This window comes from Oncorhynchus kisutch, linkage group LG13, assembly GCF_002021735.2.
Source record: "Oncorhynchus kisutch isolate 150728-3 linkage group LG13, Okis_V2, whole genome shotgun sequence".
Lineage (NCBI taxonomy): Eukaryota > Metazoa > Chordata > Actinopteri > Salmoniformes > Salmonidae > Oncorhynchus > Oncorhynchus kisutch.
The window spans coordinates 850,057-867,724 of record NC_034186.2 but is presented as its reverse complement, the minus strand read 5'-3'; the positions used below and the strand labels follow the sequence as shown (position 1 = coordinate 867,724).

The 17,668-nt window shown below is 45.3% G+C and overlaps 1 protein-coding gene across 10 annotated transcripts in view; it reads right to left on the bottom strand.

The window, feature by feature from the left end:
• Positions 1-17,668, bottom strand: part of herc2 (HECT and RLD domain containing E3 ubiquitin protein ligase 2) — a 183,060-nt gene that overhangs the window by 55,086 nt on the left and 110,306 nt on the right. For all 10 annotated transcript variants that reach the window (XM_031838148.1, XM_031838142.1, XM_031838141.1 and 7 more), the window contains 8 exons: positions 15,411-15,522; positions 13,148-13,229; positions 12,256-12,490; positions 11,774-11,951; positions 9,431-9,512; positions 9,169-9,340; positions 5,294-5,438; positions 3,405-3,630 (listed from right to left, as the gene is read on the bottom strand). In XM_031838148.1, coding sequence (XP_031694008.1) covers positions 3,405-3,630; positions 5,294-5,438; positions 9,169-9,340; positions 9,431-9,512; positions 11,774-11,951; positions 12,256-12,490; positions 13,148-13,229; positions 15,411-15,522 — 1,232 coding nt within the window. The remainder of the gene's footprint in view (positions 1-3,404; positions 3,631-5,293; positions 5,439-9,168; positions 9,341-9,430; positions 9,513-11,773; positions 11,952-12,255; positions 12,491-13,147; positions 13,230-15,410; positions 15,523-17,668) is intronic.

The window sequence follows — 17,668 nt, the reverse complement described above, 5'->3', positions numbered from 1 at the left end:
CAGACCTGAGTCCTATCCTAACCCAAGCCAGGCCAGACCTGAGTCCTATCCTAACTCAAGCCAAGTCAGACCGGAGTCATATCCTAACCCAAGCCAGACCCGAGTCCTATCCTAACCCTAACCCAAGCCAGACCTGAGTCCTATCCTAACCCTAACCCAAGCCAGACCTGAGTCCTATCCTAACCCAAGCCAAGCCAGAACTGAGTCCTATCCTAACCCAAGCCAGACCTGAGTCCTATCCTAACCCAAGCCAGACCTGAGTCCTATCCTAACCCAAGCCAAGCCAGACCTGAGTCCTATCCTAACCCAAGCCAGACCTGAGTCCTATCCTAACCCAAGCCAAGCCAGACCTGAGTCCTATCCTAACCCAAGCCAGGCCAGACCTGAGTCCTATCCTAACCCAAGCCAGACCTGAGTCCTATCCTAACCCAAGCCAGGCCAGACCTGAGTCCAATCCTAACTCAAGCCAAGTCAGACCGGAGTCATATCCTAACCCAAGCCAGACCCGAGTCCTATCCTAACCCTAACCCAAGCCAGACCTGAGTCCTATCCTAACCCTAACCCAAGACAGACCGGAGTCCTATCCTAACCCTAATCCAAGCCAGCCCTGAGTCCTATCCTAACCCAAGCCAGCCCTGAGTCCTATCCTAACCCAAGCCAGACCTGAGTCCTATCCTAACCCAAGCCAGACCTGAGTCCTATCCTAATCCATGTAATAGTAGTTAGGGGGTTTGTAACCTCTACTCCCAGCCCCATCTAGACTCTTGACTCAAAGCCCTGAATCTACTACCAGTTGTAGCTCCTGTACTGAGAGATAGATTACCACGGTACGAGGGTTATGTTACCGGAAAGGCCATCAGAAACATTGTTCCTGATTTTCTGTCCAGAGCAGTGGCTCCATCAGCAAGCCAAGTAGCATTGCTGTCACCACCACTCAGTCTTTCTATCCTTCCCACCTCTCTCGCTGAGATTGCTGAAGCTCAGGACCAAGAGGTCAGTGACCTTAGGTAGAACAAAGAAGCTTCCAGTGAGCATCCAGGTCAAATTGGATTCAAAGTACTCCAAGGAATCCTGTTCAGGAGGATCCCTGTTGAATGAAAAGGCAATTACATACCAACTTGTGGTAGCCAAGGGCCTTGCGGGCTGTTTTCTAGATTACTTTCATGACCTTCCACTGGGCGGCCATCTTGGATGGAGGAAGACTCTTCTTTGCATCTCTGAGGTTGCTTGGTGGTCATCCAGAGAGGAGTGTTTTGCTATAGCCTACCTGTGATTGGAAGACGCCGATAAACCACAGCGGCATCAGATTCAAATCGCGAGAAGAAAACTCCCGCCTGCTGAGCGCAGTCCGTGCCATCCGTGGTTTGGATTTCCTGTTGGCACTGAGATCGTGTTCCTGGCCTGTCAGATTATTTCCTTGTTGTGGATTTACAAAAGGGATCGCGGAACATGTTTAATGAACACGGACGCGCCTTCCGATCTCCTGTGAGATCCATCCTTTTCTCCTTACTGTTTCTAGAGATCCATCCTTTTCTCCTTACTGTTTCTAGAGATCCATCCTTTTCTCCTTACTGTTTCTAGAGATCCATCCTTTTCTCCTTACTGTTTCTAGAGATCCATCCTTTTCTCCTTACTGTTTCTAGAGATCCATCCTTTTCTCCTTACTGTTTCTAGAGATCCATCCTTTTCTCCTTACTGTTTCTAGAGATCCATCCTTTTCTCCTTACTGTTTCTAGAGATCCATCCACTGTCGGCTTACCGTTTATTTTCTGGGGGGAAATTTGATTTGAATGTCAAACGACTATGAACTGAATAAACTAATGGGAATCGAAATGGGAAAAGACGGGACTTATAGACGAATCATTTCCTGGTTAGGCGCATCCCAATAGGCTAATATAACCTAAACTGAATTTGAACTTAAACAAAACGTTAAATAAGGTTATTGGGTCATTGTGATGTTTATGAATATCTGTGTGTGTTTGTTAAAATAATACATTGAAATTATATTATTTGTGGGGGTTATTATTGTGTATTGTATTTTTTCTGAAGCATATAATTTATGTTGATGTGTTTGTGCTGGATTTTAAAAAGACATTAGTTAATTGACACCTACTACGTTCCAGGTGTTTTTCATGCTATAAGTCTTCTTTAAAAGTATATTAAATTATACTGTTATACAGTTACCTAGGTATGAGGAGGGTTAGGTAACCTAGGTATGAGGAGGGTTAGGTAACCTAGGTATGAGGAGGGTTAGGTAACCTAGGTATGAGGAGGGTTAGGTAACCTAGGTATGAGGAGGGTTAGGTAACCTAGGTATGAGGAGGGTTAGGTAACCTAGGTATGAGGAGGGTTAGGTAACCTAGGTATGAGGAGGGTTAGGTAACCTAGGTATGAGGAGGGTTAGGTAACCTAGGTATGAGGAGGGTTAGGTAACCTAGGTATGAGGAGGGTTAGGTAACCTAGGTATGAGGAGGGTTAGGTAACCTAGGTATGAGGAGGGTTAGGTAACCTAGGTATGAGGAGGGTTAGGTAACCTAGGTATGAGGAGGGTTAGGTAACCTAGGTATGAGGAGGGTTAGGTAACCTAGGTATGAGGAGGGTTAGGTAACCTAGGTATGAGGAGGGTTAGGTAACCTAGGTATGAGGAGGGTTAGGTAACCTAGGTATGAGGAGGGTTAGGTAACCTAGGTATGAGGAGGGTTAGGTAACCTAGGTATGAGGAGGGTTAGGTAACCTAGGTATGAGGAGGGTTAGGTAACCTAGGTATGAGGAGGGTTAGGGTTACTAGCTGTAGAGAGGTTAGGTAACCTAGGTATGAGGAGGGTTAGGTAACCTAGGTATGAGGAGGGTTAGGGTTACTAGCTGTAGAGAGGTTAGGTAACCTAGGTATGAGGAGGGTTAGGTAACCTAGGTATGAGGAGGGTTAGGGTTACTAGCTGTAGAGAGGTTAGGTAACCTAGGTATGAGGAGGGTTAGGGTTACTAGCTGTAGAGAGGTTAGGTAACCTAGGTATGAGGAGGGTTAGGGTTACTAGCTGTAGAGAGGTTAGGTAACCTAGGTATGAGGAGGGTTAGGGTTACTAGCTGTAGAGAGGTTATGTAACCTAGGTATGAGGAGGGTTAGGGTTACTAGCTGTAGAGAGGTTAGGTAACCTAGGTATGAGGAGGGTTAGGGTTACTAGCTGTAGAGAGGTTAGGTAACCTAGGTATGAGGAGGGTTAGGGTTACTAGCTGTAGAGAGGTTAGGTAACCTAGGTATGAGGAGGGTTAGGGTTACTAGCTGTAGAGAGGTTAGGTAACCTAGGTATGAGGAGGGTTAGGGTTACTAGCTGTAGAGAGGTTAGGTAACCTAGGTATGAGGAGGGTTAGGGTTACTAGCTGTACAGGAGGTTAGGGTTAGGTTACCTAAGTATGATGCCCCTAGAGAGTCCCTGGCGGTCTGGAAGAGGACAGGCTCGTGGACAGAGGGGGTGGTGACATCTACGGTGGTCCAGGCGACGCTGTGGGAGGAGCCACAGGCAACACGGGTGATCTTTTGTCCCTCTAGACCCTGAACAAGGGTGGGCTTCCTGTTCACCGTGGTGGTCCCATTACCCTGCTGGCCATGGTCGTTGTCCCCCCACGCAAACACCTGGTGGAACAGTACAGATACACTTACAGATACTGACACACCTCTGTCTCCCTCTCTCACATCTCTATAGCTGAATGTGAAACCGAACACTTAGCCCTTTATCGGGTGGCCGCTTGCTGACGTGTTCAGAAGTGATCACTGGAGTCTGCAAGTGTTTCGGTCAAAATGAACATTGAGACAATAAGACGTCCTAACTGCCTGCCACTTATCAATATGCAAACATTCTAAATCCGTTTCCGAGCATCGTCTCCCGCGACGTGTCTTGTAGCATGTAGGCACCGCGTACTGTGATAGCGGAACAAAACAACATCCCTACTCTACTGCACCAGATATTTACAAGTATATTGGGGCTGTCCCGACAGAGTTGTCTGTTCTTCCTCAATTTCTAAACGGGTATTTCTCCATATATAGACAGACATTATATATTTAATAAAACTATTGGCACTGAGCTTGTCTGATGCTTTAAGTGGACAGTTTGATGAAATATTTAAGACAACTAATGACTCAAGAGGGAGCCAGAGATCAAGATAACCAGAAGAAACCTCCTCCCACAGATTCAGACGTTACGCTCCTGAAGTTGCCGATACCGGTTTCACGTGGAATGAAAATGTATTGACCATTTCTACCGATGTTATGATTTACATATTCAGATTTTCGTGGAAAAGCTTAATTTAAATTATAATAATTCTAATCGCATTCATCTCTCTACAACAAACTTGAAACATTGTATCAACTATCAACCGGGTCCGGCCCGAAGCTTGCGGTAGTAAACTTGATACAATGTTTCAACTATTCTGGGCCATCAGAGTTTCCCATGCCAGGGAGGTCAGGACAGACTCGATTGCCTCAGGAATGTGCATACCGAGTGCTCCAAGTGTTCTGTTTGAAATTCAGCCTCTCCTTCTGAGAACCCTAACTCACAGACATTAAGGTCAGCTCTTTCTCTCCTTAAAACATCTCTCTCTCAATTCAATTCAAAGGGCTTTATTGGCATATGAAACATATGTTTACATTACCAAAGCAAGTAAAATGTATAATAAACTAAAGTAAAATAAACAATACAAATTGAACAGTAAACATTACTCACAAAAGTTCCAAAATAATATTCCTAATGTCTATATACAGTGTTGTAACAACGTGCAAATAGTTAAAAGTACAAAAGGGAAAATAAATAAACATAAATGGGTGGTACACAGTGCATTCGGAAAGTATTCAGAGCCCTGGACTTTCTCCACATTTTGTTACGTTATAGCCTTATTTTAAAATTGTTTAAATAGTTTTCCCCCCTCAATCTACACCCAATAACCCATAACGACAAAGCCTAGCCTGGTGTCTGATGTGGAGGAGGCCTAGCCTGGTGTCTGATGTGGAGGAGGCCTAGCCTGGTGTCTGATGTGGAGGAGGCCTAGCCTGGTGTCTGATGTGGAGGAGGCCTAGCCTGGTGTCTGATGTGGAGGAGGCCTAGCCTGGTGTCTGATGTGGAGGAGGCCTAGCCTGGTGTCTGATGTGGAGGAGGCCTAGCCTGGTGTCTGATGTGGAGGAGGCCTAGCCTGGTGTCTGATGTGGAGGAGGCCTAGCCTGGTGTCTGATGTGGAAGAGGCCTAGCCTGGTGTCTTGCCAACTAGTCTGTGAACAGCTCGGAGGCGTGGAGGCCAGTACCCACCTGTCCAGTCTCGGTGACAGCCAGGCAGTGCAGCGCCCCCACGGCCACGTGGATGATCTTCTTCCCCCTCAGCCCCTCCACCATCTGAGGCTTACGCACATGGACGTCTGTCCCGTGGCCCAGACGGAAGTAGTCCCCTTTACCCCTGGTTGAGAAACAGACAGTTATTCACCTTTATCCCTGGGTAGAACATCACATAAACCAGGGCCCTACCCCGCTGCTTTTCTCTTCTACCTGATAATTCATTGCATCCACCTGGTGTCCACTGGCTTTGAGGTCCAGATTTGATTTGATTTGAAATGTAACCACCTACCCTTGTTCAGGGGACAGCGCTGTTAATGTGCGAAAGCTACACAGCACTTAGTAGTGGGGCTTGGGACAGCAGCCACACTGGAGATGATGTATGAATTAATTTGGATTTATAGTTGTTATTATTCTTTACAACGTTACTCCTCTTACACCATTTAAGGTAAAAAACACCCTTCAAACTGTGAAAGTGAATTACAACTTTTGGATATATTTTCTACTTTTTAAACTATTACACGTTTTGTCCTCCATCCACTTTCATGGGATTTCCTCTGCATTCTGAAAGGTTCCAGAGTGACATCATCTCTCCCAACATTCTATTCACTGTAAACAAAGTCACTTTAGAAACAAATCAGCTACTTTGACCACTTTCCCAACAACTAAGACGAAAAGGTAGAGGTTATGACATCTGCCTATACTTCTCTGCTATTCAAATCTGTAATCAGAACAGAATTATCTGGTACCGATCAAACGTTATTTTACACTGAACAAAAAACATAAACACAACATGTAAAGTGTTGGTCCCAAGTTTCATGAGCAGAAATGTTACAAACGCACAAAAACCATATTTTTCTAAAATGTTGCGTACACATTTGTTTACATCCCTGTTAGTGAGCATTTCTCCTTTGCCAAGATAATCCATCCACCTGACAGGTGTGGTATATCAAGAAACTGATTAAACAGCATGATCATTACACAGGTGCACCTTGTGCTGGGGGACAATAAAAGGCCTCTAGAATGTGCAGTTTTGTCACAACACAATGCCACAGATGTCTGAAGTTTTGAGGGAACGTGCAATTGGCATGCTGACTGCAGGAATGTCCACCAAAGCTGTTGCCAGAGAAATCCATGTTAATTTCTCTACGTTGTTTTAGAGAATGTAGCAGTACATCCAACCGGCCTCACAGCCTCAGAACATGTGTATGGCGTCGTATGGACGAGCGGTTTGCTGACGTCAACGTTGTGAACAGAGTGCCCCATGGTGGCAGTGGGGTTATGGCATGGGCAGGCATAAGCTGCAGACAATGAATACAATTGCATTTTATTGATGGCAATTTGAATGCACAAAGGCCCATTATTTTTAAGGCATCTGTGATCAACAGATACATATCTGTATTCCCAGTCATGTGAAATCCATAGATTAGGGTCTAATGAATTTATTTCAACCCAGTAACTCAGTAAAATCTGTGAAATTGTTGCGTTTATATTCTGGTTCAGTATAGTAATATATAGTAACCGCATCAACAACATTTTCTGTGAACTTTCAGAAACAACTGCTGTTTTGACCACGCCCCCAATAAGTTAGCCAAAATGTTTGAGCACCGACGGGTTTGGTTGTTTTGCAACAAAACCGACACGTGTCTGACTATGGGGCAAAATGGACGGGGTTGGGTTAGATTGTTGATATGTTGAAAACAAAAATAAATAAAGTAGCAAAATGAGCAATTGTTGTCTTGTTACAGTTGTTTGTTCGCTAACTAGCAAATGTTTTGCTATATTAGCATAGAATTGGACATCAGTCAAAACACCTCAAGACAAGACATGGTATCAAAAAGTGTTAATCTGCTAAATTGTAATTATTCTCTCCTATGGCCTATTTATTGCCTTCCTCCTCACGCCATTTACACACAATGTATATAGACTTTGTTTTTTCTACTGTGTCATTAACTTGTTTATTGTTTACTCCATGTGTAACTCTGTGTTGTCTGTGTCACACTGCTACGCTTTATTTTGGCCAGGTCACAGTTGTAAATGAGAACTTGTTCTCAACTGGCCTACCTGGTTAAATAAAGGTGTTCTCTACTAGCCTACCTGGTTAAATAAAGGTGTTCTCAACTGGCCTACCTGGTTAAATAAAGGTGTTCTCAACTAGCCTACCTGGTTAAATAAAGGTGAAATAAAAATTTAATAAAAATTCAAATCTGGAATCAGAACAGAATGATCTTCTACCAATCGAAAGTCACAGCTGTTTGTCAGAGCTTAGAGTGACGACAAGTAGCTAGCTAACGCCAGCTAACAGCTCTCTCATGTCTCATCATTGAGCAGTCCAAACAGAGCTGTTACTATACCAATGCATATCTGTTGTGGTCTAGTCCTGTCTTTTTGCTAGCTAGGGCCATCTACTTTAAGTGCTGCCCGTCTTCCCTGTAGCCTAGTTGGTGTGTGAAATGCTGCCTGTCTTCCCTGTAGCCTAGTTGGTGTGTGAACTGCTGACTGTCTTCCCTGTAGCCTAGTTGGTGTGTGAACTGCTGACTGTCTTCCCTGTAGCCTAGTTGGTGTGTGAACTGCTGCCTGTCTTCCCTGTAGCCTAGTTGGTGTGTGAACTGCTGACTGTCTTCCCTGTAGCCTAGTTGGTGTGTGAACTGCTGACTGTCTTCCCTGTAGCCTAGTTGGTGTGTGAACTGCTGACTGTCTTCCCTGTAGCCTAGTTGGTGTGTGAACTGCTGACTGTCTTCCCTGTAGCCTAGTTGGTGTGTGAACTGCTGACTGTCTTCCCTGTAGCCTAGTTGGTGTGTGAACTGCTGACTGTCTTCCCTGTAGCCTAGTTGGTGTGTGAACTGCTGACTGTCTTCCTTGTAGCCTAGTTGGTGTGTGAACTGCTGACTGTCTTCCCTGTAGCCTAGTTGGTGTGTGAACTGCTGACTGTCTTCCCTGTAGCCTAGTTGGTGTGTGAACTGCTGACTGTCTTCCCTGTAGCCTAGTTGGTGTGTGAACTGCTGACTGTCTTCCCTGTAGCCTAGTTGGTGTGTGAACTGCTGACTGTCTTCCCTGTAGCCTAGTTGGTGTGTGAACTGCTGACTGCTCATCATTTGCAAATAGTTGTTGACACGTCAACCAGGATCAAGGGGCGGGGCTATGGACATAGTCATTTTTTAAAATTTGTACATTTAACTAGGCAAGTCAGTTAAGAACAAATTCTTATTTACAATGACGGCCTACCCCGGCCAAACCTGGACAATGCTGGGCCAATTGTGCACCGCCCTATGGGAGTCCCAATTCACGGCCGGATGTGATGCAGCCTGGATACGAACCAGGGACTGTAGTGACGCACTCTGGCACTGAGATGCAGTGTCTTAGACCTCTGTGCCACTCGGGAGCAATTTGTAGTATTACAAGCTAGCAATAAGTTGCATAGCAACAGTATCAACTTCCAGTAGACAGGCAAAGTGCTAGTACACTCTGCTGAAAGGATACCGTTCGTTTACAGTATACTAAAATGAACTAATAGTACATAGTATATATGTATGTATATATATATATATATATATATATATATATATATATATATATGTTAAGTATGTAGAAGAAGTATTCGAACACAGCTTATGTCATCAGTAAAAGTCCTGAAACTTTCCTGAAGAAATCCCAGTTCCAGGTTAAAGGATTCCCTTTGGAAGCTTATTCACTTCTGATTACAGAAATTCTCCAACTGGGATGTATGAAAAACCAGGGATTTTTTTAGTTTTCAGGATGTTTCGTAATCCTACTCAGCTGTCCACGACCATTTCGCTACACCAGCAATAAGGTCTGCAAAATATGTGTCTGTGACTAATAAAATTGGATCTTACCATGTCCAGACCACTCCAGACTTGGTGAGAGCCAGGGAGAACTGAGCCCCACACTCTATCTGACAGACTCCCTGCCCATTCAGCCTCTCAATGTTCTGAGGGATGTTACAGCCCTCGCTGCCCCCACGACCCAGCTTCCCAAAGTCCCCATCGCCCCAGGAGAACACCAGACCTGAGGAGGGAAGAAGAGAGCTCAGAGCACTGCAGTGTAACGACACATGGCTATCTATTCAACACAGCACAAATACACACACGCAAGTACCTTCATCTGTCAGGGCTAGAGTTTGAGCATCTCTACTCCCACAAGCCACCTGGACCACACGATGACCCAGAAGCACCTTCACCTGTATCAAACACAGACAAATCAGATACACAACTTTAACAGTTTAACAGTTCTATAGCCAATCTAAAACCACATTATAGTATCAGGAGAGTCTCAGAAAACCACATTATAGTATCAGGAGAGTCTCAGAAAACCACATTATAGTATCAGGAGAGTCTCAGAAAACCACATTATAGTATCAGGAGAGTCTCAGAAAACCACATTATAGTATCAGGAGAGTCTCAGAAAACCACTTTATAGTATCAGGAGAGTCTCAGAAAACCACATTATAGTATCAGGAGAGTCTCAGAAAACCACATTATAGTATCAGGAGAGTCTCAGAAAACCACATTATAGTATCAGGAGAGTCTCAGAAAACCACATTTATTATACTGTTCTGCCTGAGGCTATGGAACCCTGACCTGTTCACCGGACGCGCTACCTTGTCCCAGACCTGCTGTTTACAACTCTCTAGAGACAGCAGGAGTGGTGGAGATATTCTGAATGATCGGCTATGAAAATCCAACTGACATTTACTCCTGAGGTGCTGACCTGTTGCACCCTCGACAACTACTGTGATTATTATTATCTGACCATGCTGGTCATTTATGAACATTGAACATCTTGGCCATGTTCTGTTATAATCTCCACCTGGCACAGCCAGAAGAGGACTGGCCACCCCACACAGCCTGGTTCCTCTCTAGGTTTCTTCCTAGGTTTTGGCCTTTCTAGGGAGTTTTTCCTAGCCACCGTGCTTCTACACCTGCATTGCTTGCTGTTTGGGGTTTTAGGCTGGGTTTCTGTACAGCACTTTGAGATATCAGCTGATGTACGAAGGGCTATATAAATAAATTTGATTTGATTTATCAGAAGACTCTCAGAAAACTATATGTCTAGTACATTATTCTAGTACATTATTCTAGTACATTATTCTAGTACATTATTCTAGTAAATTCTAGTACATTATTCTAGTAGCGTATCCACAGAGAGGTAGTGCTACTACGTACCAGTTGTAGCTGTGTGGTGTGGTCTCTACTACGTACCAGTTGTAGCTGTGTGGTGTTGTATCAACTACGTACCAGTTGTAGCTGTGTGGTGTGGTCTCTACTACGTACCAGTTTGGGTCGTAGCTGTGTGGTGTTGTCTCTACTACGTACCAGTTGTAGCTGTGTGGTGTTGTATCAACTACGTACCAGTTGTAGCTGTGTGGTGTTGTCTCTACTACGTACCAGTTGTAGCTGTGTGGTGTGGTCTCTACTACGTACCAGTTGTAGCTGTGTGGTGTTGTATCAACTACGTACCAGTTGTAGCTGTGTGGTGTGGTCTCTACTACGTACCAGTTTGGGTCGTAGCTGTGTGGTGTTGTCTCTACTACGTACCAGTTGTAGCTGTGTGGTGTTGTATCAACTACGTACCAGTTGTAGCTGTGTGGTGTTGTCTCTACTACGTACCAGTTGTAGCTGTGGTGTGGTCTCTACTACGTACCAGTTTGGGTCGTAGCTGTGTGGTGTTGTCTCTACTATGTACCAGTTTGGGTCGTAGCTGTGTGGTGTTGTCTCTACTATGTAGCAGTTTGGGTCGTAGCTGTGTGGTGTGGTCTCTACTACGTACCAGTTGTAGCTGTGTGGTGTTGTATCAACTACGTACCGGTTTGGGTCGTAGCTGTGTGGTGTGGTCTGTACTATGTACCAGTTTGGGTTGTAGCTGGGTGGTGTTGTATCAACTACGTACCAGTTGTAGCTGTGTGGTGTGGTCTCTACTACGTACCAGTTGTAGCTGGGTGGTGTTGTATCAACTACGTACCAGTTGTAGCTGTGTGGTGTTGTCTGTACTATGTACCAGTTTGGGTCGTAGCTGTGTGGTGTTGTCTCTACTACGTACCAGTTGTAGCTGTGTGGTGTTGTCTCTACTATGTACCAGTTTGAGTTGTAGCTGTGTGGTGTTGTCTCTACTATGTACCAGTTTGGGTCGTAGCTGTGTGGTGTTGTCTCTACTATGTAGCAGTTTGGGTCGTAGCTGTGTGGTGTTGTCTCTACTACGTACCAGTTGTAGCTGTGTGGTGTTGTCTCTACTATGTACCAGTTTGGGTCGTAGCTGTGTGGTGTTGTCTCTACTACGTACCAGTTTGGGTCGTAGCTGTGTGGTGTGGTCTCTACTATGTACCAGTTTGGGTCGTAGCTGCGTGGTGTTGTCTCTACTACGTACCAGTTGTAGCTGTGTGGTGTTGTCTCTACTATGTACCAGTTTGGGTCGTAGCTGTGTGGTGTTGTCTCTACTATGTACCAGTTTGGGTCGTAGCTGCGTGGTGTTGTCTCCGTGTCCCAGCCGTCCGTACTCCCCCAGGCCCCAGCTGTACAGTTCTCCACTGGAGGTGATGGCAGCACTGTGGGACGAGCCGCAGGCGATGTCCCGGATCCTCTTGGTCTTCAGGGCCTCGATGAGGCGTGGCTTGTCACAGTTCCTTCAGGGAGGAAGAGATGCATTTAAAAAGAGATTGGTATCGATGTGCTGCGTTTTTCTATATACTCTACATCTTCTGAATAAAGGACATTCGTGCCTCAAAACCATAAGTTCATCAAAATCAACATTCAGTTGTCATGTGAACAGCGTAGTGAACACAGTAGAATGAAAGTCTCAGGGTGTAGTGTAGGGTGTGATGATTAGAGGACTTACATTCTGCTTAGGTGTCCCTATGGGCCCTGGTCAAAAGTAGTGCACTATGTAGGGAATATGGTGCAATTTGGGACGCATCATATATAACTTACATCCTGCTGAAGTGTCCCAGTTTCCCGTCGTCTCCCTCTCCCCAGGAGAACACCTTCCCATCTACGGTGAGGGCCATGGCGTGGCGTCCCCCAGAATGCACCGCAACCTTCTTCACTACGTAGTTACTGAGAGCAGTGATCTGGCGGGGGATAGGGATGGTACCGCTGGACAGACCCAGGCCCAGACGCCCGTTAGTGGCCTCCCCACACGAATAAACCTTCCCCTCGGCCGTCACTGGAACAACATAGGTAAGTCAGTTACACACACCTTCCCCTCGTCAGTCACTGGAACATTACAGGTAACACACACACACACACGTAGTTTCTGAAGGAACACCTTCCTCAACAGAAATATAGACAATACATTCAGCAGGCACCGCCCCCTCATGCATTCAGCAGGCATCGCCCCCTCATGCATTCAGCAGGCATCGCCCCCTCATGCATTCAGCAGGCATCGCCCCCTCATGCATTCAGCAGGCATCGCCCCCTCATGCATTCAGCAGGCATCGCCCCCTCATGCATTCAGCAGGCATCGCCCCCTCATGCATTCAGCAGGCATCGCCCCCTCATGCATTCAGCAGGCATCGCCCTCTCATGCATTCAGCAGGCATCGCCCTCTCATGCATTCAGCAGGCATCGCCCTCTCATGCATTCAGCAGGCATCGCCCTCTCATGCATTCAGCAGGCATCGCCCTCTCATGCATTCAGCAGGCATCGCCCTCTCATGCATTCAGCAGGCATCGCCCTCTCATGCATTCAGCAGGCATCGCCCTCTCATGCATTCAGCAGGCATCGCCCTCTCATGCATTCAGCAGGCATCGCCCTCTCATGCATTCAGCAGGCATTGCCCTCTCATGTCTTCCAACTGTTCTTTGTCTGCGTCTTTACTGACCGGCAAACAGACTCTTGGAGCCGCCGGCCACCTGCACCACATTGAGGGCTGAGAGGGTTTCAGAGAAGGACGGGACCTTGATCTGAGTAGGAAGAGCACCGACATGCAGAGGATCAGACTAAAGAATTAGACAGCTGTTAACATTCAACTGCAGCATTTCCCATCTACTTTATTGATGTTTTGTAAAAACTATTCTAAGAAATGCAACACAGTTGGGACAATGGATGGAGATACTCCAAACTTTAAGAGTGTTTTAGATCCATCCGATATTGACTGAATAACAGCACCTTTACCTGGCACGGCCAAATCATTCTGGGATTTTGGTGGGAATTTCAATTCAATTCAATTTATTGTAAAATGTCACTTTATATTTTCTTAGAATGCACTCATATATATACATTTTCTAACGGTATCAGGTATTTGTTGATATATTTTGTGTTAAAGTAAAGAAAATTATATGTGCTTCATTTGCACAAATACACTGGTTTTATTTGCATATAAACTTGAACAAAAATATAAAACGCAACATGTGAAGTGTTGGATTATTTCTGTCTGTAATAAAGCCCTTTTGTGGGGGGAAAAAATCATTCTGATTGGCTGAGCCTGGCTCCCCAGTGGGTGGGCCCGTGCCCTCCCAGGCCCACCCACGACTACGCCCCTGCCCAGTCACGTGAAATCCATAAATTAGGGCCTATTTCATTTATTTAAATTTACAGATTTCCTTCTAATGAACTGTAAATCTTTGAAATGGCTGCATTTATATTTTTGTTCATTATATAAAACATTAACATAAATGGATGGAACAGGGATGCAACTACCCAAAACATTCTTTGTCTAGGCCTACCTGCAGTTACCTGTGCGGTCTCGTTAATTACTGTTGCGTAAGTCAACATGTGTGTCAATAGCAGGGAAAATTATTAAAATCAACAGCTTGGTTCTAGATCACACGTCACATTGCCAGATATTTATCACTAGAATCTGAATCTCATTTGTAAACATTTCAACTGTATTCAACTGTTAAAATTCCATAACAAAGAGATTTTTTCTCTTCTCTGTCTTGTGGTGTCGAGACAACGCCTTCAATCCCAGGCCAAGCTTTAGCGTCCTTCTACGCTTTCCACTGAGCCCATTTCAGCCATGACCCGGGGTGTGTTTGACAGGTTTCCACTGAGCCCATTTCAGCCATGACCCGGGGTGTGTTTGACAGGTTTCCACTGAGCCCATTTCAGCCATGACCCGGGGTGTGTTTGACAGGTTTCCACTGAGCCCATTTCAGCCATGACCCGGGGTGTGTTTGACAGGTTTCCACTGAGCCCATTTCAGCCATGACCCGGGGTGTGTTTGACAGGTTACCACTGAGCCCATTTCAGCCATGACCCGGGGTGTGTTTGACAGGTTTCCACTGAGCCCATTTCAGCCATGACCCGGGGTGTGTTTGACAGGTTTCCACTGAGCCCATTTCAGCCATGACCCGGGGTGTGTTTGACAGGTTTCCACTGAGCCCATTTCAGCCATGACCCGGGGTGTGTTTGACAGGTTTCCACTGAGCCCATTTCAGCCATGACCCGGGGTGTGTTTGACAGGTTACCACTGAGCCCATTTCAGCCATGACCCGGGGTGTGTTTGACAGGTTTCCACTGAGCCCATTTCAGCCATGACCCGGGGTGTGTTTGACAGGTTTCCACTGAGCCCATTTCAGCCATGACCCGGGGTGTGTTTGACAGGTTTCCACTGAGCCCATTTCAGCCATGACCCGGGGTGTGTTTGACAGGTTTCCACTGAGCCCATTTCAGCCATGATCCGGGGTGTGTTTGACAGGTTTCCACTGAGCCCATTTCAGCCATGACCCGGGGTGTGTTTGACAGGTTACCACTGAGCCCATTTCAGCCATGACCCGGGGTGTGTTTGACAGGTTTCCACTGAGCCCATTTCAGCCATGATCCGGGGTGTGTTTGACAGGTTACCACTGAGCCCATTTCAGCCATGACCCGGGGTGTGTTTGACAGGTTATTACTAACATTTCTGTGGTCGTAACATTAACAGGACAAAACGACAAAACGACAAGCAAGAGTATGAAAGAGTCACGAGATTCAAATGAAAGCAATCAATCCAGTGAGATTTACTGTCAGTAACAAGTGGATTTTTGCACCCCTCAAACACAGGAAATAGATGGCTGGAAAAGAGAGATCCTCAGATTTGGCAGGGCATGCGCCTTAAATTTGAAAGGTGAACTTTAGGCTAATCAAAGCAGACCAGGCAGTACCTTGGACCCCTTCAGTCCTCCCAGCTGGTCTTTGTCATTGAGTCCCCAGACAAACACCTTGGTCCGGATGGTGGCAGTCGACTCCAGGCCGGACAACTTCTTACGGGCCAAACTAGCAGAACAGAAAGAGAGGAATCAGATCTGTAAAAAGAACCCAGCGGGATTTAAAGATCTGAACATGGACAAAATGATCTCTGACTCAGAGGCCAAAGATGCTCTGAAGGAATCAGAGCATGAATAAAATAGAGCTGAAATACCAGGCCAACTGTATTGGAGTAGATAAGGGATTTAGTAATAATAAACAGAGAAAAGGTCCAGCATGAATATAGAGGTAATAAACAGAGAAAAGGCCCAGCATGAATATAGAGGTAATAAACAGAGAAAAGGCCCAGCATGAATATAGAGGTAATAAACAGAGAAAAGGCCCAGCATGAATATAGAGGTAATAAACAGAGAAAAGGCCCAGCATGAATATAGAGGTAATAAACAGAGAAAAGGCCCAGCATGAATATAGAGGTAATAAACAGAGAAAAGGCCCAGCATGAATATAGAGGTAATAAACAGGGACAGGTCCAGGCGCAGCATGAATTGAGGGGAACCTTTGATTAGGACTGTGACAGTCATGACATTTTGGATGCCGGTAATTGGCCAGCCAAATGACCGTAATAACCGTTCCAAAAGCACAACAATTATAATACATTGGTTGTTTCAACTCAACTTGGACCAATCACAACACATACTGATAGCTACACTTCCCGGCTCTGCTCCTCACAATAGCCGCCAGTCCACCCATGACGTCATCATTGACTTGGAATGCTGACCACCCATGACGCCATCATTGACTTGAATGGGGACCACCCATTACGACCTCATTGACTTGAATGGGGACCACCCATTACGACCTCATTGACTTGAATGGGGACCACCCATTACGACCTCATTGACTTGAATGTGGACCACCCATTATGACATCATTGACTTGAATGGGGACGCCGGTTGTACTAATTCTATTTCTATGGCAGCACTTGAAGTGGAGGAGCGGAGGAGAGGAAAACATTTGCATGGGATGTTTTTCAGGGACTGGGAGACTAGTCAGGATCGAGGCAAAGATGAACGAAGCAAAGTACAGAGATCCTTGATGAAAACCTGCTCCAGAGCACTCAGGACCTCAGACTGGGGCGAAGGTTCACCTTTACAACGACCCTAAAGCACACAGCCAATTTTTTAAAATTGTAAATTAGCAAACATTTAAAAAAAAAAGTTTTTGCTTTGTCATTATGGGTTAGTGTGTGTAGAATGATAAGGGAATAAAACTATTGAATCCATTTTAGAATGAGGCTTTAACGTAACAAAATGTGGAAAAAGTCAAGGGGTCTGAATACTTTTCCGAAGGCTCTGGCATATCTGATGCGTGGCGTTTCCACAATCCCACAGCGAGGGAGTGTTGTTTTTTTATGGCCAGTTCATAAGACCTTCTCACCTATAGACTACTTTTCCCTAGACAATAGATTTCTGCCCCTCATCACGGAGTTACCAAGCTATAGTCATTCCGGATCATTCCTCCCCTCTTACTATGAAACTACTTCTACCAAATACACATCCTAATTATCCCCCTTGGTGGCTTAACTCACTAGTGCGATCAGAAGAAACCCTTGTTGCTTTCATATTATCTGAAATTGAGCTGTTTCTCGAGGTAAATCAAACCCCTGGAATGTCTCAGTATGGGAATAACCGGAATCACTGAAGGCTTAATAAAAAGGGGCAAAATTATTTCCTACAGCCCAAGATGAAGGAAGTGCAATGTTCAATGCCGAGGGGGACTTACAAATCCATTCTGGGATTTGGATATAGCGTATTCACACTCCTCATCCCCAGACTTACTTAAACAACGTTTCACACTTCAGATGGTGTTTGATCTTTAACCTCGACAAGCTGAAAATCTAATGAGTAAATCTCGATACCAAAATTATGAACATCAGAGAAAATGCTAGCACATTAGCTGCGCCACAGAACCGCAAATCAAACCATACCTGAGATAGCTGACGAGCTGGGTAACAAATGTATTGATCATTTAGAGGTCGATTCATGCTTTCGGAACTTTTACTCACAAATATACACTTCGGAATCAGCTGGTAGTGCCACCTTACTCCACACCTTTGAGAAGTTAGATGTTCCTACAGTTGAACCTGAGACAGCTGCTGAACTAGATGAACAGCTCTCTGTAGAAGAGATTGTGTTGGCAATTAAATCTATGCAGT